Source organism: Saccharomyces kudriavzevii (genome assembly GCF_947243775.1).
Source record: "Saccharomyces kudriavzevii IFO 1802 strain IFO1802 genome assembly, chromosome: 5".
NCBI classification, from domain to species: domain Eukaryota; kingdom Fungi; phylum Ascomycota; class Saccharomycetes; order Saccharomycetales; family Saccharomycetaceae; genus Saccharomyces; species Saccharomyces kudriavzevii.
In genome coordinates, this window is record NC_079276.1 from 305177 (window position 1) to 328920 (window position 23744).

Consider the following 23744-nt stretch of genomic DNA (forward strand, 5'->3'; position numbering starts at 1 on the left):
TTCACCGTATCTTGTAGTTTTTTTTATCGAAGGTGCCCCACGGATCAAAAAATATAAACACATATAATATATACATAATATAAATATATATATATATATATATATACAATACATGCGTGTATAGATAAAAAGAATACCTATAGAAAAAAGGATCAAACAGATAAGATAACAAAACAGAAAAACAAGCGGATAAGTAACAATGGCGGACTCATCTCATTCAATAAGTTCAAAAGATATTGCCTCCGCGATTTCTCTTTATGACCAATCCATTTACACTAATAATAAATCTACCAATCTGGATTTGGATCAAAGATCAATGAGCCCCTCCAATATTGCATCCGGGGAAGATAGAATAACAAGGACGAATTCCGGTGGTTCCATTACTTCAGGAGCTTCTATGATTGCCACAAAGGATGGTATCCAAGGAAGTAATGTTAAAAGAGACGGTATTCCGAAATATTCTCTAAATTTATTAAATTCCATGGTTCGAAAACAGTATGACCACAATAATGGCACTAAGTCTCCTACTCCAAACAGCAACAATAAAGTTAGTCAAAAGGACAAAAAAAAGAATAAAAAAAAAAAAAAGGACAAGGACGTCACATATGTGGCAGCCCATGATTCAAACAACAAATTCTACAAGCTTAACACCGCTTCCGCTTCTGCTTCCAACTCGAATTTGACATCTGATTCTACTACCTCATTATCGGACCAGTTCTATTTCCAGAAAAGTAACACTGATTCAGCTCCAATCAACAATGCAAATTACCAAAATCCAAATTACTCCCCTTCTCTGAACTCAATGGATAATACTACAAAGCATAGCAGCAATATGCACACTTGAACCATGCAATCACAACAGCTCAGTTGCTTGGCCCATGGAAGCAAAGGATGGAAAAAAAGATGCAGAAATGATACGTTTATGCCAGTTACAAAAATATAAAAAAAAAAAGAAAATCATATAAGACATTTGCTGAATATGTGTTCGGATCTTTCAGCTAGTTATATTACATTTACCATTTTTTTTTCCATTGTACCATTCTCTTTTATGTATAACTTCTAATAATAATAATAATAGTGATAATAATGAATATTCTTTTTTGAAATATGGCTAATCCAAATAATTAGTGTGTTTTCGGGCAGATCGTGAGCCTGCGAAATTTAAAGCAAACTTAATGCAAACTTCTTCCTTTTTTCTGAGGATGAAGGAGAAACAGCGACACAGCAAAGACCAACCATGATTAGACATACCGTGCCTGGCTTCTCCAGAAGAAGTGTGGCAAGGCTTTCCAAAAGCGTGGGCACACTTAGATGTATCACTGCCACTGCGGCTTCCACTGGTAAGAGATTTATATCTAACGATCCAAAGGAAGTCTTTACCAAATTAGCGAATGACAACGATCCAAATAGAGATGCCTTTTTCAGATACACATGGGGTTCGTGGCTAAAAAATGACAAACAACACAAGGAAAAAAGATTTACCAAGTTTTCCATTGAAGGTTTAAATCGCATTCTTAATGATATCTACATCCAGTCCAATGAAATGGCAAAAGTCGTTGATGGCAAGATCTTACCACCTACATTCAACAGGAATTTAACTGTCTCCTTAGTTAATAACGTTATACCAAAGAACATAGGAAAGATCAATCCTAACGAAAATGTCCAAGTAACCACATTGTCCAGTATTCACGAAGGTAAACATCACAGAATATACAAGGTCGACACCAATTTGAACAAAGCATTTATCTTGAGAATTCCTTACCCGTTGGAAAACGAGAACACTTTATCTTACAGAATAAGAAGTGAAGTAGCAACTATGGACTTTGCTGGCTTGAAGTTAGGCATTAAAGTTCCGAAAATTTTCTGCTATGGTGTCAATTCTTTGAATCCTGTAAGACAACCCTTTGTTCTACAAGAATTCATCGAAGGTGACCTATTGATGAGGGATTGGGATCCATTGATGGAAGATGGCTCTCCCAACCAAAAGAAATTTGACAACGTTATTAAACAAGTATCCGACTTTCAATCGAAGTTAATATCCTTAAAACTGAATGGATTTGGCTCCATCTATTTCAACAATGATTTCAAAGATGCAGACGATAAAGAATTTGTCCAGGACAAAGTGTACGACGGCGAAACCAATCCAGATTTACAAAATAGATGGAAAATTGGGCCATCTGTAGAAAGATGTCTTTGGAGACACAAGTCCCATTTGAATTTTCAAAAACAAATGAAACCATTCTTGGGTCCATGGTCAATTGAATCGCCAATGGACATCATTAAAAGTGCCGGTCTATTGGAAGCTGAAAACGCTAGAATGAGATTGGCTTTAAAAGCGGCGGGAAGTTCCCCTGAATTAGTGAATTCTCAAACTTTGAAAGAACAAGTGACTACTTTCGAAAATTTGGCAAAGATTGCACCAGATTTATTCAACGTCAAGACCAAAGCCATCCCAAATATGCAAGAGCTATTATCACCGCGTCTGTTTCATCCTGATTTGGATCCAATGAATATCATCGTTAACAAAGAGTCCCAGGAGGCTTATTTATTAGATTTTGAAGGCACATGTACTAAGCCTTTCATTTTACAGAACTCTCCCCAGTTCATAGCTTATGAAGGTCCCAAAATCTATGACTTGAAGGAAGATATAAGCGATTTTGACAAGTTATCTGAAGCAGAAAAGAAGCAATATCAATTCATGTATAAGCGCACCCGTAACCAACACCAGTGGGAGAAAAAATTAAATGAAAATAACCCTCAATTGATTACTGCAGTGGCTCCACCCGTTAAATTACTAAGAAGCCCATACGTAGCTGCTGTAGAAAGGAAAACAGAAGATGAGTATTTATTAATCGATGAATCACTATTGCAACTGAAGGAAGTCTGGGACATTTTCGCTCAGAATGATTTAGTGAAGCAAAAAAAATTCCCGCTGACTTATACTAAGGAAGATATTGAAAGACATGTCAAAGACTTGCAAAAATTACACGAAAAACTAATATCTACCCCATTTGCTGCTACTCAGGGCTGGGTTCCTCAAGACATGTTTGACCATCTGTTAAAATCTGGTAGTATTGTCAAACAGGAAAACGGGGAATACGCCGTGAAACAACCTGAAACATCCAGTTAATTTATGTTGTAAAATACATACCTTTTACCTTTTCCCCATTACATAAACATCTGTATATAACAATATGATTAGGTCGAAACTCTAGTACCACGATTACTGCTAATCACTTATGCGTCCGCAAACACAATAGTGACCATTGAAAGTACATGAAAAACCGCCGTGTGGTGATTGGGCGTAATCTGCGGAAAAATGGAACGCTGAAAATTGCAATAAGTGGAGATGTATCTCCACTCATCTCCCCATTATCTCTGGATTTTCCTCAAATATATAAAGAGGACAAGAAATACATTAAACTACCATTGTCTTCCATAGACCCAGTTAATATTCCTTCCTTTAAGTTGCCATTGGGCAGTGCCCTGTACGATAGTTTCATGTGATGTTATGGCGAATAGAAAATTGATCAATCAAGTAACCTGGCTGTAATGACTAGTAAGAATTACGGTTTTTTTGTGGCTCTATTTTTGATTGCTACAGATAGTCTCTCAGAAAGAGCGACTTATGGTTTTTTTAGCGCTCTAATTTTACTTCTCGTGCCCACCTAATTTCGCAGTTTATTGTCCTTGACTTCTACCACCAGAGAAATTTTTTTTAAAATTACAACTTTGCCCGTGCAGGGTTTTCTGGGAGAAGTGAAAAAAAAAATTCTAACGACTGTCGAAGTTATGAGTAATTACTTCACTAGAGGGAGAGGGCATAAGGAAATTCTTGAAAAGCGCTGCATATATAAAGGAGCATTCTTGATTACTTCTCCATTTCAGTTCTTGTAAGTCATCTTCGTAAAAATAAAACTCTATACAAGAACCAAATATAAACTACCAGCAATGACAGGCATTAACATCAATGGCTTACAGGATACATTTCAACAAGCTATGAGTATGAGCGGTTCTGCAGGTGCTGTTTGTACCTCACCAACCCAATCTTTCATGAATACCGTTCCACAGCGTTTGAACGATGTGAAGCACCCAAAAATCTTGAAGCCTTTTTCAACAGGTGACATGAAGATCTTACTACTGGAAAACGTGAACCAAACTGCTATTACAATCTTTGAAGAACAGGGTTATCAAGTCGAATTCTACAAATCTTCTTTGCCCGAAGAAGAATTAATCGAAAAGATTAAAGATGTTCACGCCATCGGAATTAGATCGAAGACCAGATTAACTTCAAACGTGCTACAATATGCCAAGAATTTAGTTTGTATTGGCTGTTTCTGTATTGGTACCAATCAAGTTGACCTAGACTACGCTACCAGTAAAGGTATCGCCGTCTTCAACTCGCCTTTCTCCAATTCGAGATCTGTAGCAGAATTGGTCATTGCTGAAATCATCAGCTTGGCAAGACAATTAGGTGACAGATCAATTGAGCTGCATACAGGCACATGGAACAAAGTTGCTGCTAGATGTTGGGAAGTAAGAGGAAAAACTCTTGGTATTATCGGATATGGTCACATTGGTTCTCAATTATCTGTTCTTGCAGAAGCAATGGGTTTGCATGTGTTATACTACGATGTCGTGACAATAATGGCCTTGGGTACTGCCAGACAAGTCTCCACTTTGGATGAACTATTAAACAAGTCTGATTTTGTGACATTACATGTCCCAGCTACTCCTGAGACTAATAAAATGTTATCGGCTCCACAATTTGCCGCTATGAAGGATGGTGCATATGTCATTAATGCTTCAAGAGGTACAGTCGTGGATATTCCATCTTTGATCCAGGCTATGAAAGCCAATAAAATTGCAGGTGCGGCCTTGGATGTTTACCCACACGAACCAGCTAAGAATGGAGAAGGTTCTTTTAACGACGACTTGAATAGCTGGACTTCCGAATTGGTTTCATTACCGAATATCATCTTGACACCTCACATTGGTGGTTCTACAGAGGAAGCCCAGAGTTCAATTGGTGTTGAAGTGGCTTCCGCATTGTCTAAATACATCAATGAAGGTAACTCTGTCGGTTCCGTTAATTTCCCAGAAGTGGCATTAAAGTCATTGTCTTATGATCAAGAAAATACTGTTCGTGTATTGTATATCCATCAAAATGTGCCAGGTGTTTTGAAGACTGTCAATGACATTTTGTCCAATCACAACATTGAAAAGCAATTTTCTGATTCAAACGGTGAAATTGCCTATCTAATGGCTGATATCTCTTCTGTTGACCAAAGTGATATTAAAGATATTTACGAACAGCTGAACCAAACTTCCGCCAAAATCTCTATTAGATTGATGTACTGAGCGTGAAATATTATCTTTACCGGTTACGTTTGAAATGAGTAAAAGTTTAATAAAATCGTTTTTAATTTTGAAGTATCAAAAATATTAAAATGTAAAGAATAAATAAAAGTGCTTGAAGCATTCATTGATAATGATTATCTATTTTGTATATACATACACATTCATTATAATTTTTTTCTTCTCAATTATTTTATCTAAGCAAATCTGCTTAATGCTTCTTCGACGACATCTTTATGATCTTCCGAGATCACACCCTCTTTGATCTGTTGATTTCTTTTGCGAATGTTTTTCTCTTTATGCAATTGTTTCTGTACTCTCAATTTCCTCTCATCAATAACATTTTGAGTCTTTTTACGCATGAAGGAACGCAGACCGGAATTCTTACCCTTCACATCAGGTTTTACATCGGGAATATCACTATTGTTTTTGGACTTGTTACTGGCGTCCACTGTCACTTGCGCCAAATCCTTAGCATTTAACCTTATGGTGGATGATCTTTTATCCACAGAACCTATGGAATTTGGATCCAAAGTAATAGTATCCGCTGGTAGCTTGTTTAATAAGGTTCTGACCTCTTGTTCTTGTCTTTGTTTCTTAGTTTCGAATGGATTTAATTCTAAAGCATCGTAATTAGCTTCACCTGCACCTGGCACAATTAAATTGGTAACACCTGTTTGGTGACCGACACCCAATAAATCTTCAAATGGTACGAATCGCATATTTTCTACTTTATTACCAGCAAACAGATGTGACATGTAAGGAGTGTTCCTATGAGGGTTCCCTCCCATGGAACCAAAGCACGGTTTACTATCTCTACTCAGTTTCAACGCATCTTTCCATAAAGTAACATGCGGTCCCCTGGACAATGCTAGTAGACCAGTATCCGAAATAGAAACATTTGTGCCTGGTGTTGGTAAGTTTTCGATAGAATGCAGTTGTTTGAAGTTTCTAATATCCCAAATTTTCATCGATTTATCAGCACCTGTGGTGACCATGTAATAACCACTTCTATCGATGGCAATGCTTTTCACTGGGCCCCTAGCAGAGAGTAATTTTACTAATGGGTCGGGCATGGAAGGCGACCACAGTGATACTGTACCGTTAGAATGACCTAAATGCATTACAGCATTCCACGGATTTTGTGTCATTGCTGTGGTGGGACCAGCTTTGGTTCTTAATTCTGAGATCAGTTGACCTGTGGAAACATCATGGTATTTTAACCAACCTGTCTCACCCGCGGACGCTAGTAGAAAATGATATGGTAAGAATTCTAAATGTCTTGCCTCGATATGCTGTTTCAAACGATGTAGTTCTGTACCTTCGTAGTCATAAATGAAAGTATACTTCTTTTGTGCCACAGCAAAATATTGTTCATTCTGCAAGTACGTCGCTGAGTGACAGGTTTCATTCAAAAACAGCTCAGTACGAAGTTGACCTTTTCTCCAATCCATAGAAGCCACATGACCTTTTCGGCCAGTGATCAGAAGATGTGTACCGTTTTTGGCATAGTTCATATGATAGGGACCGAATTCCTTCAACGATAGGTCTAAAGCTTTGTTCGCTGTGGTAATGTCTACGCTCGATTTGATTTCCGACTGTTGTACTTTGAAAGTCTTTTCAAGTTCATTTTCTGGTTCCAAATAACCATTGGACTCAGGGAGAAGGTAATCTGTAGCCGCGGCAGAAGATACTGCCTTTTTATATTGCTCATCTATTTTTTTCAAGCCAGCTCTCAGTTTTTTATCCTTGGTTTGATTACGGTTATTATCAGTATTATTGGTAGTTACTGAACGTTCAAATTTCTCTTGGTTTTCTCTTTCTTTCGTGTGATTTCTACGACCGGCTTTCTTATGAGCCATTGTGGCGTTTGAGTTCATTTTCAGTATTATGTAGGAGTCCGGAGTCCTGATGATATACGTATGTACTTTTATAATACTAGAGTTTTCTACTATATATTGGTTTTCTCATTGAACTCATCGCGTGGAAAATTTTCTTTTCTTTTTCTTTTTTTTTTTTCAAGCGTCTGAAAATCTCTACAAACAACGACGGGTTATGTCAACAATCTATTACAGTATGTGAAGTATCTATGATTTAGAAATACATCAAAAAGCCTAGCACAATCAACACAAATGAAATGTCTGTAATGAGCATGGATAGTAGGTCCCAGTATTGTAAGACCGTGACTAGTTTGCCCCTCAGATTGGAGATAGGAATCATGCCCTCAGGCACGAGTGAAATCAGCTTGACAAGTTTGTTAGTGTCTTGTAAATTTTTAATCTTGCTTTTGTGCTCCACATTCTTTAACAATTGATAGTAGATGGATATGGAAAGAAACTCGAATGTAGCAAAAACCCTGGTAAAATTGGATGGGTTCCTCAAAGGTGCAAACCAAGATGACTGAGTGAACGCATAAGATGGCCACACTGTACCATTTGGTCTTGTAATCAGGAATAGATAGGGCAGTAAGAAAAAGATCCATTTGACGAGGATGGTCCAGGCTTTTAGTCTGTTCAGTAAGTAATCATGGTAATCCAAAGCAGCTTGATTGATGGAGGCCATGGGAGACGCTTGACCAAGCGATGGTACGCCCTCTGCGCTGGGCACTCCGGCATTCATGGAGTTCAATAGAGAGAGCAGATCCGGAGTGGAGGGTTCCTGAGAGGAGCTTCCGTCCGTACCTTGGCCCTGCATTGCGGCAAGTTGTTTCAATAGGTCCAATTGTGGCGCAGTGTTGCTATCCTCTCCGCTGATTGGAGTAGCTGAACGCACACTCTCGACTGGCGTAGTCTTTTCAACGCTGGGAGAATCCAAGGGAGATTCTGTGTTCAGATGGCTGCTTACCTGTCCGGTGATCTTATTAAGTCTCGAACTGGCACCTCCGTTGCTGAACTTCTTCTGCCTCCTTTCCCTTAGCAGCCTACGTTTTTCTGCATCTGTTAATTCAGACATATCTCCAGTGCCACGTTGAATTATGCTGCTGATAATGCGGATGAGGCGTTTGAAGCCTCACATGTACGTTTCCAAATCGTTCACTCTTTTAATTCTGCTCTTGCCTTATTCTTTTGTCCCAGCAAATCCGCACAGCGGGGTCACCCCAAATTTTTGTCAAGCTTACATTATAAGAGCAGCCAACTCATCCCCGAACTCCCTCCTTCCTCCCTTCCCTTTAAAGAGACCAATGCTCAACCCAAGCAGTAATCAGTATTCCTCAGAGTTTCCCATGGGGTATCCCGCAGACACCAGGATCAGATTGAAACCGTCCACCTTGTGGGCACCACCACTCACGGTGTCCTCCGCCTTCTCAACTTCGAAAAGCTCTACTGCCGCTGCCGCTGTTGCAGGTAGTTCCGTCACCCCTGCGCTAACAAAGCAATAGTGCCGTGACCCCGATTGCAAGGAACAGAAAAACAGTGTCTTCCTAATGCCAAATTATAACACTAATATATAATACCAATGATGCATACATACTTAAGTAATATGTTCCTCAACCTTTGCCTTCCCATTTTTCGACGCTGGCGTCGAAAGAAGGGCGAGTATACGTGTTTCGAATTCTTCAATTGTTTACTTTTTTCCCCCTCTCGTCATTTGTGCTCTTCTCTCCAAACAGATAGGTTTAAATCTTATGGGAATCACCTGAATTTCCCTTTCGCCATATCGTCGATCACGCTCTACCTTTACGATCTCTGTATCTATTCTTCCCAGATCGTGGCTTTTTGAAAAGTGATTTATCAAAGAAAATACCCTCTTATCGCCTCTAAACTCTTGCGTCATCTCAAAAACCATCTTTTCGTAGTACATCTGCATCTCTTTTGCCTTGAGCTCTATCACTTCGAACTTGGAACATTCATCATGCGGCCTTATCCTACAAACCACGTCCTTCTCTTCTTCAGTTACGCGCGGAAGCAATCCATTTTTTGACTCTTGACCAAACAACTTCTCAATTCCTCTGTTCATGACCTTCAAAATGTTGGTTTCCCGTAGCAACTGCAGTTGCAATTGCTTGATTCCATGCAGAAATGCAGAGTTTATGTTATTCAAAATGCTTTTCAAAAAATTTACCAATGGTCCTCTGAAATTCATTGCGGCTAATGAATACAAACACCAATTTTTTCCACCACCCAAGGTCTTTCTAACCTCATCTCTTTTTCATTTATTTTATGCTATTTCTGCTATTTTGTGACGCCTCATCTTCGTTGACGCGAATGAGAAAAACAAGAGAAAAAAGAAAAATGCGGGTAGCAGGTCTGAAAGGGAAAAAAAGAAAAAAAAAATTAAAGAAAAAGAGTCATCTCAAGCTTACTGCCTGCAAGTACTTCACTATCATTTATAAAAAGTTTTGTCCTTGCCATTCTGTTTTGCATTTCACTTTCTTGCAAGTTGCTGAAGTCGCTTATAAGCAAATTCAATTATATCAACTCTGTAATGTCTGCTACTCTATTAAAACAGCCCCTATTTACGGTTGTTCGGCAAAGTAGACAGTCGAGAGTGTCTGGACTAAATCTTTTGAAACTAAAAGCAGAATTGCATAGACAACATCTGTCGCCTTCTTTAATAAAACTACACTCTGAATTGAAATTGGATGAGTTGCAAACCGACAATACCCCGGACTACGTCCGTTTAGTGTTAAGGTCCTCCGTATACGACGTTATCAATGAATCACCAATTTCTCAAGGTGTAGGTTTGTCTTCACGTTTGAATACGAACGTTATCTTGAAAAGGGAGGATCTTTTGCCCGTATTCTCTTTCAAGCTTCGTGGTGCCTACAATATGATTGCCAAACTGGACGACTCTCAAAGAAATCAAGGTGTTATTGCTTGCTCAGCAGGAAATCACGCCCAAGGTGTAGCATTTGCTGCTAAACACTTGAAAATACCTGCTACTATCGTTATGCCTGTTTGCACACCATCTATCAAATATCAAAACGTCTCCAGATTGGGCTCTCAGGTTGTTCTGTATGGTAACGATTTCGACGAAGCCAAAGCTGAATGTGCCAAATTGGCCGAAGAGCGTGGCCTGACAAACATTCCTCCTTTTGATCATCCTTATGTCATTGCAGGTCAAGGTACTGTAGCCATGGAAATCCTGAGACAAGTGCGTACCGCTAATAAGATCGGTGCTGTCTTTGTTCCCGTCGGTGGTGGTGGTCTAATTGCTGGTATTGGTGCCTATTTGAAAAGGGTCGCTCCTCATATTAAAGTCATTGGTGTTGAGACTTTCGATGCACCCACCCTACACAACTCCTTGCAACGCAACCAGAGAACTCCTTTGCCCGTTGTGGGTTCTTTTGCTGATGGTACTTCCGTCCGTATGATTGGTGAAGAAACCTTTAGAGTCGCCCAACAAGTGGTGGATGAAGTCGTCCTTGTTAACACGGATGAGATCTGTGCCGCAGTAAAAGATGTTTTTGAAGATACCAGAAGTATTGTAGAACCATCTGGTGCCCTATCAGTGGCTGGTATGAAGAAATACATCTCTACCGTACATCCTGAAATTGACCATACTAAACACACTTACGTTCCTATCCTTTCTGGAGCTAATATGAACTTTGATAGATTAAGATTCGTTTCAGAACGTGCTGTTCTTGGTGAAGGTAAGGAAGTCTTTATGTTGGTTACTTTGCCGGACGTTCCTGGCGCATTCAAGAAAATGCAAAAGATCATTCACCCACGATCCGTTACTGAATTCTCTTACCGTTATAACGAACATCGTCACGAATCCTCCAGTGAAGTCCCCAAGGCTTACATTTACACCTCTTTCAGCGTCGTTGACAGAGAAAAGGAAATCAAGCAGGTGATGCAACAACTAAATGCATTAGGTTTCGAAGCAGTAGACATATCCGACAACGAATTGGCCAAGTCTCATGGTAGATATTTGGTTGGTGGTGCTTCTAAGGTGCCAAATGAAAGAATCATTTCGTTCGAATTTCCTGAAAGACCAGGTGCCTTGACTAGATTTCTTGGTGGCCTAAGTGATTCATGGAATTTGACTCTATTCCATTACAGGAACCATGGCGCCGATATCGGTAAAGTGTTGGCTGGTATTTCCGTCCCACCAAGAGAGAATTTGACTTTCCAAAAATTCTTGGAAGATCTAGGTTACACTTATCATGATGAAACTGATAACACTGTTTATCAAAAATTCTTGAAGTATTGAAACCAGGTCACACCACACCCTTATATATTTCACAAGAACTCGTTAGGCAAAACGAATGCCCTTATAAACTAAATATTAGACAACCCATGTATATTACTCATATTTATACTAATATCATTGGGATCTACAAACCAATGCTTGTAAGTTCGACTTATTTTTTGTCTTCTTCGATTTTTTTTTTAGATGAATAGCAATCATATCATATATTCATCATTTTTTTTAGTCTGTAAACACAGCGGTCACTGATAAAAATATGAAAATGAGGTTTGAAACTTGAAGGTGAAAAACTAGGTTTTCTCTTAGGGCATTAACTGAGTAGCCCATTTACTAAGGTTGTGCTCTTCCACAAGGCGATGCTGAAATTTAGTACATTATCTCGATCATGTCATATTTTCCACCCAAAATCTTTCTCTGACAGTACCCTTAAATCTGAAACCACTCAAGAACTACTTCAAACGCTGGGATTTATAAAACGCTCGCAAGCTGGGTTGTTCCAGTGGCTACCTCTTGGGCTCAGATCGCTCAATAAATTAACAGGCGCTATACGAAACCGAATGGATAACGATGGGAAAGCCATTGAAGTTTCGCTAAGTGCTATCTCTTCAAAGTCATTATGGCAAACGACGGGTCGCTGGAATAATAGTGAGTTATTTAAATTGAAGGATTCCAAAGGGAAGCAGTACTGCTTAACAGCAACATGTGAAGAAGACATTACGGATTTAATGAAAAATTACATTACCAGTTATAAAGATATGCCTATCACAGTGTATCAAATGACAAGAAAATATCGAGATGAAATTAGACCCAGAGGAGGTCTTTTACGTGGACGAGAATTTCTAATGAAGGATGCATATTCATTTGCCAGTAATAAAGAGGACGCATTTGCTACCTTTCAAAAGTTAGATGACACTTATAATAAAATATTTAAAGATCTGAAAATCCCCTTCGTTAGTGCGTGGGCAGATAGTGGTGATATAGGAGGTGAATTCAGCAAAGAGTTTCATTTGATTCATGAATCCGGCGAGGATACTTTAATGAGTTGCAAGCATTGTGGGGATGTCTCGACATTAGATATGTCTCAATCATATCCTGAAAAAGATGGGCGATATATGGGTGATGTCAGTTATAAGTATGCTTTAACAAAAGATCATTCCACCTTGATATGCTTTTATTTTCCAAAGGATAGACAATTGAACTGGAATTTGGCGCTGAATGTCATGGAAAAAGATATCGATCCAACATTAAGAAACAAATCGAATGATCATGTCTTGGAAGTTTACCAAAACGACAATGAAGATATTATGTTCAGTAAGATATTAAGAGTTATGGATTGTAGACTGAATTCTAAGTCAAATTTTCCCGATTTCCCATTGAAGAAGTATTTGAAAAATAATTTTGGTCAAATCGATGATGTTTCTATAGTAGATGCACAGGAAAATGAAATATGTGGCAAATGTGAAGAAGGAAGTTTGCAGTCCTTTAAAAGCATCGAAGTGGGCCATATATTCTTGTTGGGCAATAAGTACACGAGGCCACTGAACGTTAAGTTTGTCGATAAGGAGAATAAGAATGATTCGTTTGTTCATATGGGATGCTACGGTATCGGAGTAAGCAGGTTAGTTGGAGCAGTGGCTGAACTGGGGCGTGACGCTCATGGATTCAGATGGCCAGCCATAATGGCTCCATACAAAGTGTCAATTTGTACTGGGCCCAATAACGAAGAAAGTCTGCAGCGGATAAAGCAGATCAAGTCTGACCTGCTGGAAAATTCTACTCTGCACCTGCAAAATGATATTCTCAATCAATTCAATGAAAAACTGGGTATAGGCGCTAAGATAAAATTATCCCACGCCTTGGGCATACCTTTATGTGTCATTGTAGGCCCAAAGAGCTGGCCCAATGTGGAAATTGAAGCCCGTGGCATAAGATGGGGTAAAAAGGACCAGTGGAAGAAGGAACTTGAGAGAAGAGGCCAAGATTTGAACTGGAAGTGCACCACCGAAAATGAAGACGGAATTGAGAAACATCTTGTTCCAGTAGAGCACTTAACAGAAGTCATTGACATGTTGCTGAAGGATATGTAGTCACGGTTCAAAGTGCATTCATCTTGTATATATATATGTCAAAATAGAATGGAGTAAACCCCGTGAGGTGAAAAAAAGTGGAAAAAGTACCTCGTTCAGTGGAAGTAGATAAATTTAGTGTATTAGAGTTATATGTACTTCTATAGAAACTTGACTTAAAAGTGGCGTATACGTTATCTGATGGTAAAATATTTATCCAGAATAAGGCAATTCTAACATTCCTTTGCTTGTTGCTTCAATTAGGGTGGGAAAAAGTAAAATCACTAAAATAACTTACCTGCAACTTTAGAAATAACATGCAATGCAACAACCGAGAAAATGAAACCGACCGCTAGAAACAACACCACTAAAGGATCGACTCTCAGACCAGTGGCCTCATCCGAATAGATCTTCAAGATCGAATTATTACTGTTTGTGTTCTTCTTTTGAGCGGATGCCGCAACCTTTTGTGAACTGCCCTGTTTTCTCTTTTGCAAAGTACGTTGGCCACCTGGAGGAGTTGGGCTTGACATTATGGAGTGTAGAAGGGGGGAGGGTGTGGGGTTTTGAAGTCGTGGTGAAGCTCCTCTCGCCTGATTGAAAGGCTACCGTGTATTGAATGAATAACACGATTTTTCATGATGCTTTCTCTCCCATATAAACTGCTTCAGGGTAACGGAACATGCCGGGTTCGAAGAAAAGACAAAACAAAATCACTCGAAAGCACAACACGTAGGTGAGGAATTGGATAGATATCATAACTTGAATATAACTTTCAAACTTTTACATACGCTAAACTATAGAAAATTGGTTGAACAAGCCCGCTAAGTCCGCACTGTTTTCTTTTTGTCTTTGATATTTTCTCTCGATTTTTATTCAGAGCATGTCCTTAAAGAGAGTGTTGATACTGGGCAGCGGGCTGTTGTTTGTAGTAGTGGTTGTGGAACTGGAATGGTTTATCGTATTGCTGGTAGTTTCAGTAGTTGTGGACGTGGTGGTGGAGGACGTCTTTGGTCTTGGAGTTATAGCCTCAGAACGGAAGTTGTTTAACAACGTGATATCTTGTGGGTTCTTGGAGTTCGTGGTGGTATTCGAGGAACCAATCTCAGAGGTTATTGTGAATCTTGAACCAGTATCTGATGTATTCGAAGAATCGTCAGCTGGGTCTGGCGAGAAGATCGGATCCGGCGAAACGTCCTTGGACGATATATTGGAACTACTTGATGAGAGGGCGGTCTTGTTGCCGGATTCCTTGGAATGATGCAACGGATCTACGTTATCTTCGTCGTCGTCGTCGTCGTCGCCCTCACGTGTATTGTCATCGTCAGTAGAGGATTCAGATTTGAACATGCTTGGACGGTTGTTCCTGGATAGGGCTCCTTGAGGCAGCACATCAGTATCGTTTGACAAGACGCTCAATCTCCACTGAATCTCCACTTCGGTTCTCTGTGGTAGAAGTATGGATAGTTCCATAAGAGACAAGTTTCTCTTTTCGTTTTCCATCAACAAGACGTCTTCATCTTTCGCCCACGATGACGATTGCACGGAATGCCCGGAAAACGAACCTCTCTTGAACTTATACAATGCGGATGACGATGACGCCGTCAAAGTATGCGGTAGATCCATAAAAGTATAGGAAGGCGGGAAAATGGTTCCGCTGCTAGGGGTGGAGGCGCCACTGTTGCCTAAATTGTTTAGTCTCTGCTGAAACTCCTTCTTGATGACAGACTCTCTTCTTGAGTTCGTACTAGAAACAGTGTTACTGCAACTACTGTTGCTGGTATTGAAGATGTTTGACACCGAGTTCGGGGCTAGAATGACTGAAGAGCGCCTTGAAGTGTTGCTACTTGAAACGTTGAACGAAGATCTTCTCGACCAATTTGCCAACGGGTCCTTCCTCGACTTTGAGCTCAGTAGCACATGCGAGGAACTTGGAGAAGATGGGGTGGTGGTTACTGCAAGCGAACTTCTTCTGGACCTAACAAACACTTTAGGAACGAACCCGTACTTCTCCTCGTCGTTGGACCGAGATGTAGGATCCTGGTTCAGAGAATTGGTGAACGAATGGGAGTTCGACCTTGGTTTCAGAGCCTTGTGGTGCGGATGGTGGTGCAGGTGATGGTGAGGGTGTGCGGCGGGCAATGCCGGAGGAGTCATATTCGACGGAGATTGAGAAAATGCCATGGATGCGCTGAAAGACGGCAAGGAAGTCTTTCTGGAGGGGATCGGAATGCATGACGTTGTGGCGACCTGGACGGTGGTACCTTCCTCTAGGGCATTCTCGTCCGCGCTTTCCGTTGGTTTTTGCTGGGAGTGGGCGGTGCCATTGCTGTGGGTGATCTTGAGTGGACCCGAATAGGTATTGATGTCGATCAAGGCGGTCTTGTTCGACTTCAAGTTTCCAGACTTCAACCGTCTCCATCTAAATTGACAGGCGTTGGGAGTTCTGTTGGGGAAGTATTGCGAAATGTCCTTCCAGCCCATTTTCTTGACCTCTTTCAAATGGCGCAGCAACAGGTCGTCTTGAGGGTCCCAAGACGACGGGTTCTTGCTCGAATTCTTGGAAGATCCAGACGCCGAAGGCTCATGAGCCCCGTCGTCCTTGGACATCGCTGCCGACATAGCGAGTGGCTGCCGGGAAAGCGAGTGCAGTTGAGAATGAGCGCTCATGGTACCCAAATGAATGGGGGCTGAGTTGAAACTGGTCGAGACGGACATCTTGGAGCAGGGAAGGGAGAGTGGGGGGACGTGCACGGAAGCTCTTCGATGAGATGAGGATGAACTGGCTGTGAAAGGGAAGAAACACGGATGAATATGCCACAGAAGAAAAGAAAGAGAGAAAATGAAGAAAGATGTGCGAGAGAGAAAGAAAAGAGAAGAAGTAAGGATGATTCAGAGAAAAGAACACTTTCCAAAACGTGTCTCTGTTTTTGTTTCCACCTCGGGATTTTGCTTTTCAACCCTGTGTGCACTTTCTGATTCCGTCTTGTCGAGGCTGTCGGAGCAAACAGGAGCACACGACGATAACAATAGATACGGTAGCTTGGATGCGCAAGGCAATGCGCGAATCCTGTCCAGGACGTCAGTACCGTCCATCCTTTCTCTTTTGCATCGGCAACATCCGCGCTGTCCACCTTAGTGGGACTTCGGACGGGGGTGGCGGGCGACTCGTGCCCCCGCCGGACGGACCGCCGCTAATCGCAGCTGCTGGCCGGGCCGGTCCGTTTTTGTGGCGTCGATGCAGGCGCGCGCGCCTGCAGTTTCTGCGCGTTTACCCCTGAGGTGGATACTGTATTGAAACGTCAAACTGCATCTAGATACCCTGCTGCTGGTGATGGTGGTGATGGCTCTGGTGTGGTCTCTGATGGTATCTCTCTTCTGTTTCTGTTTCTGTTTCTGTTTCTGTTCGTTCGTTCGTTCAGTTCGTATATAGGTATGTTTATATAGTGAAGGATTGAAGATCGATCATTCATTGTGAGTGGGAGCGACTGGCGTTGTGGTTATCGTCATCGTTATTGGGGTGGAAGGTGCTTGGGTCGTGGCCCATGGTCTGGAGCAGTTGCGTCAACGCGGACTGGGGAAGCGTATAGGTGACTTTGTTCCCGTTGCTGTCCGCCTTGACTGCTCCTGTGGCACCCAGTAGTGCCTCCAGGGACGCTAGGTCGATGGGGCCCGGTGTCTTCTTGTTCCTGGCGTGGCTCGAGGGGTCCAGGTTTTCCGCGTCCGTGTCAGCGTCCGTGTCGTCAATGTCCATTGCATCGTCGTTGTTGGCAGCGGTCACGGAGGCTACGGCGGCCTCGTGGTCCCTGGTGAACTTGTCCTGTAGTTTCTTCGTGGTCACGGCGAAGACTTGCTCGTCGTTACACTTGGAGAAATCGTAGTAGCTGAATACTCTTCTTCTCTTGTCTGCGAAGGAGCGGACGGAGGTGTTGTGGGCCTTGGATCTCATACGGTCACCCCATTGTGCGACATCTTCACCTTCTCTCAGCAGCGCGACAACCACTATACTCATGTTGTCGCATCCGATGCCCGTTCCCTCCGTAGTGGGGGCACAGCACACGTCGATGATCCGGGAGGATATTTCGTTCAGCGTCTTGCTCTCGCGCAACCCGAGATGGACCAAGTCCACGCAATCCTGAGAACTCAAACAATCCCAGATACCGTCACAGGCCAAGATCACAAACTCATCCCTGTCGTAGTCCAGAGTGTGCTCGAGAATGTCTGGAACACACGTCACTATTTGCTCTTCGGCGCCCAAGTTGGAGTTGGACTTGAATTCGAAATCGCCAATGGCACGAGACAGGGCCAGGTTGCCGTTGACTCTATCCATCTCTACAAACCCATCGGCAGCCACGATACGTGATTTTTCGCTCGCTAACGTGGGCTTGTGGTCGTATGATAGGGCTTTTGCGTTTCCGTCAATGGCAAGCACCGTTCTGCTGTCGCCGGCGTTGCCGCATACCAACAAGTTCTGCGACTTTGATATCAATATGGACGTGGCCGTGCATCCGCTGTGGTCGTCTTTCATCACGGGATCCTGCAATAGCCTCACGTCCGTGTTAATGAAGGTGTCGATCAACGCTCTGGACAAGTTTCTCTTCTGGAACGAGTTTTGCTCTTGCAGAATGTCTGCTATCTTGTTACCACAGTATTCGGCCACTTTAGCGCCACCGTGCCCATCAAATACACCGTAAAATGCAATATGGTCCTTATCGGACTTTGTCAATACATTAGGCTCTAGAATATGCGAGTCCTCCATCGACATTCGCCAACCTTGCATCGCGCACAGGCCAAACGCGGTCAACGAATCGGCACCAGAGTGGCCTTCTTTGTCAATTACAGGGTTTGAAAGTATTTGTCCCATTTTCTCTATTTTTTTTTTTTTTTTGGGTTCTTTAGGTTTTATACAATGGAAAAGAGCCAGAATAGGGAGATAATATCGAAAGCTTCTATCTCAAACGAATAGTTGCTAGTTTATCAATGAAAAAAATGAAAAGGAAAGAAAATGTTACAACAACTAATATACACTAATTGGTCCTTGATAACAGAACTTGTTGAAGTTTTTACCGTGGGGAGGGGAGGGGACGAGAATTATTTTTTTTTATTAGATTAAAGAACAAAACAAAATGTCTATATACTTAGTACTATATTATCTAGTTTCAATTTGTTCTCTGAGGATCCGAATTGCTTCGTTTTCTCAGTTTCTACTTTTTCTTTCACTTATCACCATTACTTTTTTAAGATGCTGCTTTTCATCGTGTAAGAAACTGAGGGAAAAAATGTCTAGCAAAACATGACCGTGCACAGCGATGTGTTGACTCATTTTGATTTTTTCACTCATCGAAAAAATACTACACACCAGTATGACGAAATGACTAAAGGGTCCTCAGAATAACACAGTCTAAAAGTTTCATTGTTCATCCATCACATTCAACTTACAGTTGGTAATTGGCACTTACATTCCAAGTGGGAGGAAGGAAAAAAAAATGGCAGCACACATCAAGATCCAACCGGATATCGACTCTCTAAAGCAATTGCAGAAGGAAAATGACGATAGTTCCATTAACATGTACCCTGTGTATGCATACTTGCCATCATTGGACTTGACTCCTCATGTGGCGTATCTGAAGTTGGCGCTATTGAACGATCCCGACAGAAAGGAATCTTTTTTGCTGGAAAGCGCAAAGACTAATAATGAATTGGATCGTTATTCATTCATTGGCATTTCACCACGTAAAATCATCAAGACCGGCCCCACTGAAGGCATCGAAACCGATCCTTTGGATATCTTGGAAAAAGAAATTTCTCCATTCAGAGTGGCGGAAAATGTTCCTGGTCTGCCCAAGCTGAGTGGTGGTGCCATTGGTTATATTTCTTATGATTGTGTTCGTTATTTCGAGCCAAAAACCAGTAGACCCTTAAAGGACGTTTTGAAACTGCCCGAGTCATACTTAATGCTATGTGATACCATTATTGCCTTTGACAACGTTTTCCAAAGATTTCAAATCATCCATAACATTAATACTAATGAAACTTCGTTGGAAGAAGGTTATGAAATCGCAGTGCAAATAATCACTGATATCGTATCCAAATTAACTGACGATTCTTCTCCAATCCCATATCCAGAGCAGCCAGCAATTAAATTGAACCAAACTTTCGAGTCAAACGTGGGTGAGGAAGGTTATGAAAGCCATGTCTCCATTTTGAAAAGTCATATCAAAAAGGGTGATATCATTCAGGGTGTCCCATCTCAAAGAGTGGCAAGACCTACTTCGTTGCATCCTTTCAATATTTACAGACATTTGCGCACTGTGAACCCATCTCCCTACTTGTTCTATATTGATTGTTTAGACTTCCAGATCATTGGCGCTTCTCCAGAACTGCTTTGTAAATCAGATGCCAAAAGCAAAGTCATTACGCATCCAATCGCAGGCACTGTTAAACGTGGTGCTACTACAGAAGAAGACGACGCTTTGGCAGACCAGTTACGTGGCTCACTAAAGGACCGTGCTGAACACGTCATGTTGGTTGATTTGGCGAGAAACGACATTAACAGAGTTTGTGATCCGTTAACGACAAGCGTGGACAAATTATTAACCGTTCAAAGGTTTTCTCATGTTCAACATTTGGTTTCTCAAGTCAGTGGTACTTTGCGTCCGGAAAAGACAAGATTCGATGCATTCAGATCGATTTTCCCAGCCGGCACAGTCAGTGGTGCTCCAAAGGTTAGAGCTATGGAATTGATTGCAGAATTAGAAGGCGAAAGACGTGGTGTTTACGCGGGTGCTGTAGGCCACTGGTCGTATGATGGTAAAACAATGGACAATTGTATTGCCCTAAGGACTATGGTCTATAAGGATGGCATTGCCTACTTGCAAGCGGGCGGTGGTATCGTTTACGATTCCGATGAGTACGACGAATACGTAGAAACTATGAACAAGATGATGGCTAACCACAGCACTATTGTTCAAGCAGAAGAATTGTGGGCTGATATTGTGGGATCTGTTTGAAAAGACGGTATTCTTTCTTTCTTTCTCACTTGTTGTTTGTACAATGTATACTTATAAAATTGTGCGATATAATGATATATGCATATATATCAAGAACCTGGAAAATGCCCTACTCTCCTTCCATAAAAAAAAACCTGCAAACCTTCTTTCCACAGCAGTACGTCTAAAAACGTATGTAACAATGATAAAGAGTTTTTAAAAAACGAATGTTGAATGCGTTATGAATAATACAGAATGTATATATAAAAAATATAATAAAAATAAAAATGCAAGAGTTATGGCTTTGTAATAAAATTGATATCAAAAAAATTACCCAAATAAACTTTTAAAAGTGAACACAAAAATTAAATCACCGATGTTGAATCCCAGAATAAAAAATAAAAAGCACAAATAATATCATTACTTTGTTTCCTTTTTAAAAACCTTAATTCTTGTATTGTTCACGGAAGTACTTGGCGGCTTCAACCATATGGGTCAAAGACAATCTAGTTTCTTCCCAGCCTCTGGTCTTCAAACCACAATCTGGGTTAACCCAGAATTTATCAGCTGGGTAGGTCTTCAAGACGGTTGAAATCTTGGCAATGAATTCATCCTTTGATGGAACTCTTGGAGAATGGATATCGAATAACCCTAAACCAATGTGGTTTGGATAGTTCTTGAACTCAGCAATGTAGTTAGCATCGTCCTTCTTCGAGAATTCGATGGAGACAACATCAGCATCCAAGGCCTTGATATGGTTTGGATCCAAATCAGAGTAGCAGAAATGAGAGTGAATTTGAGTCTTGTTGGCGACACCAGAAGTGGCGACTCTGAAAGCTTCAGCAGCCCACGTGTAGTAAGCAGATCTTTCAGCGCCTTCTCTCAATGGTAAACCTTCTCTCAAAGCTGGTTCATCGACTTGAATGACATTGATACCGGCAGCTTCCAAATCGTTAACTTCATCTCTCAAAGCCAAAGCCAATTGCATAGCTTGAGTCTTTTGGTCAACGTCGTCTCTTGGGAAAGACCATCTCAAACAGGTAATTGGACCAGTCAACATACCCTTGACTGGTTTAGAAGTGATGGATTGAGCGTAGACAGATTCCTTGACGGACATAGCCTTTGGTCTAGATAAGTCACCAACAATAATAGGTGGTCTAACGTATCTGGAACCGTAAGATTGAACCCAACCGTTAACAGTGAAGGCGTAACCATTGATTTGTTCACCAAAGTATTGAACCATATCGTTTCTTTCCGGTTCACCGTGGACTAGGACATCCAAACCAATTTCTTCTTGGAATCTAATGACTTTTTCAATTTCGGAGTTGATGAATTTCTCGTATTCTTCAGCAGAAATGGTACCCTTGTTGAACTTGTTTCTGTTAATTCTAATATCCTTGGTTTGAGGGAAAGAACCAATAGTAGTAGTTGGGAACAATGGTAGGTTGAAGACTTTTTGTTGTTCTGGTAATCTTTGTTCGAATGGAACAGCTCTGGTAGACATCTTTTCGTCAATGGAAGCAACTCTAGTCTTAACTGCAGAGTTATGGATGAGCTTAGATTTGCCTCTGGATTCAACAGAGGTAGCGTTAGCTTCTAGAGCAGCAGTGACATTGCCACCAGAAACGTGCTTTGTGATGACGACAACTTCGTCCAACTTTTGGGTAGCGAAAGAGAAGAAGCCCTTGATCTCAGCATCCAATTTGGTTTCATTATTCAAATCGACTGGAGTGTGCAACAAAGAGGAAGAAGTAGCAACAACAACTCTGTCGGCACCTAGCTTTTCAATAGCTTTGTTAACGACGGCAGAAGACTTCTTGAAGTCGTTCTTCCAGATGTTTCTACCATCAACGATACCGACAGATAAAGTTTGCTTGGCACCGATGGCGGCAATGACATCGTCAAATTGTTCAGGAGCTCTGACAAAGTCGACGTGCAAAGCAGCGACTGGCAAGCCCTTGATCGCATCTAAGTTTGGAACAACGGTACCAAAGTAAGTAGCCAAAGTGATTTTTGGTAGATTGCTTTGTTCGCCGAAGTAAGCGTAAGCTTTCTTGATGGCAGCTTGAGCGTTGGCAGGCAAGTCTAAGACCAAGACAGGTTCGTCGATTTGAACGTCAGTGGCACCAGCAGCAGCCAATTTGGATAATATTTCAGCGTATAGAGGCAGTAATTGTTCCAGTAGAGACAATGGTTCCAAGTCCAAAGAGTCTTTGTCGGCTTTACCTAAGAATAAGTAAGAGACTGGACCCAATAAGACAGGTCTGGTTTGGATACCCAATCCCTTAGCTTCCAAATATTCGTCAACTGGCTTTTGACCGTTCAACTTAAATTGAGTGGTCTTGGAGAAGGTTGGTCTGACGTAATGGTAGTTAGAGTCAAACCATTTAACCATTTCCAGAGCAGTGACATCAACAGCCTTTTCAGTTGCAGTGGCCTTTCTTTGTAAACCTCTACCCATGGCAAACAATGTGTCAATTGGAGACAGATCGTACTTAGTGTAACGGTCTGGAATGACGTTGAACAACAAAGACAAATCAAGGACTTGGTCGTAAAAGGAGAAGTCATTCGATGGGATGATATCAACACCAGCTTCCTTTTGCAACTTCCAGTTTTGAGTTCTCAAGTCCTTACCAACCTTGAATAACTCATCGACAGTGATTTTACCGTTCCAGTAACCTTCAGTAGCCTTCTTTAACTCTCTGTTTGGACCGATTCTTGGGAACCCTAAGACAGCAGATTGAACCATTTTTGATATATAGTTTGATTTAATTTTTGGTATTTTGTTTCTTAGAGTGATGTCAATGCTCTTAGATGCTTAACCTTTTACGATTACAAAGTAAACAAGTAAGGAAATAATACAATGTGTGAAAGGAAACTAACAAGACTGAAGATGAAAAATCCAATACTTATATAGAATTTTTTTCATTGCTTTTTTTTTCTTTCACAGTTGGAAAAGCTAGCTAGCTTCCCTTAAATTACTGCATCTATCGCAGTTTCTTCCATATTCACATTCACAGTTCTCAGTTGACCAGAACGAGCTGTGACTACCACAGTTTTACCAATTCCGACCGGGCGATAGAGCGAGAGGGCTGCCACGACTGCGATGACTCTAGCAGGATATTGGCCTTTTCCACGTTCACACTAAACGAGTTCAAGTCTAGTACCGCTTTGGCTT

General features: G+C 41.3%; 14 protein-coding genes across 14 annotated transcripts; 7 read left to right on the plus strand and 7 right to left on the minus strand.

The window, feature by feature from the left end:
* Positions 1 to 199: 199 nt before the first annotated feature.
* On the plus strand, positions 200 to 844 carry SKDI05G1560 (uncharacterized protein; the record flags this gene model as incomplete). Its single annotated transcript, XM_056227485.1, has 1 exon — positions 200 to 844. The coding sequence occupies one exon, from the start codon at positions 200 to 202 to the stop codon at positions 842 to 844; it is 645 nt and encodes a 214-aa protein (XP_056087302.1).
* A 393-nt stretch (positions 845 to 1237) lies between these two features.
* AIM9 (Aim9p) lies at positions 1238 to 3130 on the plus strand (the record flags this gene model as incomplete). Its single annotated transcript, XM_056227486.1, has 1 exon — positions 1238 to 3130. One exon carries the CDS (start codon positions 1238 to 1240, stop codon positions 3128 to 3130), a length of 1893 nt encoding a protein of 630 aa, XP_056087303.1.
* Positions 3131 to 3951: 821 nt separating this feature from the next.
* Positions 3952 to 5361, plus strand: SER3 (phosphoglycerate dehydrogenase SER3; the record flags this gene model as incomplete). The annotated part of the gene is made up of 1 exon (XM_056227487.1): positions 3952 to 5361. The coding sequence occupies one exon, from the start codon at positions 3952 to 3954 to the stop codon at positions 5359 to 5361; it is 1410 nt and encodes a 469-aa protein (XP_056087304.1).
* A 194-nt stretch (positions 5362 to 5555) lies between these two features.
* UTP7 (Utp7p) lies at positions 5556 to 7220 on the minus strand (the record flags this gene model as incomplete). Its single annotated transcript, XM_056227488.1, has 1 exon — positions 5556 to 7220. The coding sequence occupies one exon, from the start codon at positions 7218 to 7220 to the stop codon at positions 5556 to 5558; it is 1665 nt and encodes a 554-aa protein (XP_056087305.1).
* A 232-nt stretch (positions 7221 to 7452) lies between these two features.
* GET2 (GET complex subunit GET2) lies at positions 7453 to 8310 on the minus strand (the record flags this gene model as incomplete). Its single annotated transcript, XM_056227489.1, has 1 exon — positions 7453 to 8310. One exon carries the CDS (start codon positions 8308 to 8310, stop codon positions 7453 to 7455), a length of 858 nt encoding a protein of 285 aa, XP_056087306.1.
* Positions 8311 to 8539: 229 nt separating this feature from the next.
* On the plus strand, positions 8540 to 8737 carry SKDI05G1620 (uncharacterized protein; the record flags this gene model as incomplete). Its single annotated transcript, XM_056227490.1, has 1 exon — positions 8540 to 8737. The coding sequence occupies one exon, from the start codon at positions 8540 to 8542 to the stop codon at positions 8735 to 8737; it is 198 nt and encodes a 65-aa protein (XP_056087307.1).
* A 185-nt stretch (positions 8738 to 8922) lies between these two features.
* On the minus strand, positions 8923 to 9441 carry SKDI05G1630 (uncharacterized protein; the record flags this gene model as incomplete). The annotated part of the gene is made up of 1 exon (XM_056227491.1): positions 8923 to 9441. One exon carries the CDS (start codon positions 9439 to 9441, stop codon positions 8923 to 8925), a length of 519 nt encoding a protein of 172 aa, XP_056087308.1.
* Positions 9442 to 9783: 342 nt separating this feature from the next.
* ILV1 (threonine ammonia-lyase ILV1) lies at positions 9784 to 11514 on the plus strand (the record flags this gene model as incomplete). The annotated part of the gene is made up of 1 exon (XM_056227494.1): positions 9784 to 11514. The coding sequence occupies one exon, from the start codon at positions 9784 to 9786 to the stop codon at positions 11512 to 11514; it is 1731 nt and encodes a 576-aa protein (XP_056087309.1).
* Positions 11515 to 11867: 353 nt separating this feature from the next.
* Positions 11868 to 13598, plus strand: AIM10 (putative proline--tRNA ligase AIM10; the record flags this gene model as incomplete). Its single annotated transcript, XM_056227495.1, has 1 exon — positions 11868 to 13598. The coding sequence occupies one exon, from the start codon at positions 11868 to 11870 to the stop codon at positions 13596 to 13598; it is 1731 nt and encodes a 576-aa protein (XP_056087310.1).
* Positions 13599 to 13861: 263 nt separating this feature from the next.
* On the minus strand, positions 13862 to 14110 carry SBH1 (Arf family guanine nucleotide exchange factor SBH1; the record flags this gene model as incomplete). The annotated part of the gene is made up of 1 exon (XM_056227496.1): positions 13862 to 14110. One exon carries the CDS (start codon positions 14108 to 14110, stop codon positions 13862 to 13864), a length of 249 nt encoding a protein of 82 aa, XP_056087311.1.
* Positions 14111 to 14453: 343 nt separating this feature from the next.
* Positions 14454 to 16295, minus strand: DOT6 (Dot6p; the record flags this gene model as incomplete). The annotated part of the gene is made up of 1 exon (XM_056227497.1): positions 14454 to 16295. One exon carries the CDS (start codon positions 16293 to 16295, stop codon positions 14454 to 14456), a length of 1842 nt encoding a protein of 613 aa, XP_056087312.1.
* Positions 16296 to 17046: 751 nt separating this feature from the next.
* Positions 17047 to 18441, minus strand: PTC2 (type 2C protein phosphatase PTC2; the record flags this gene model as incomplete). Its single annotated transcript, XM_056227498.1, has 1 exon — positions 17047 to 18441. One exon carries the CDS (start codon positions 18439 to 18441, stop codon positions 17047 to 17049), a length of 1395 nt encoding a protein of 464 aa, XP_056087313.1.
* Positions 18442 to 19063: 622 nt separating this feature from the next.
* On the plus strand, positions 19064 to 20587 carry TRP2 (anthranilate synthase TRP2; the record flags this gene model as incomplete). The annotated part of the gene is made up of 1 exon (XM_056227499.1): positions 19064 to 20587. One exon carries the CDS (start codon positions 19064 to 19066, stop codon positions 20585 to 20587), a length of 1524 nt encoding a protein of 507 aa, XP_056087314.1.
* A 424-nt stretch (positions 20588 to 21011) lies between these two features.
* On the minus strand, positions 21012 to 23315 carry MET6 (5-methyltetrahydropteroyltriglutamate-homocysteine S-methyltransferase; the record flags this gene model as incomplete). The annotated part of the gene is made up of 1 exon (XM_056227500.1): positions 21012 to 23315. One exon carries the CDS (start codon positions 23313 to 23315, stop codon positions 21012 to 21014), a length of 2304 nt encoding a protein of 767 aa, XP_056087315.1.
* Positions 23316 to 23744: the final 429 nt, after the last annotated feature.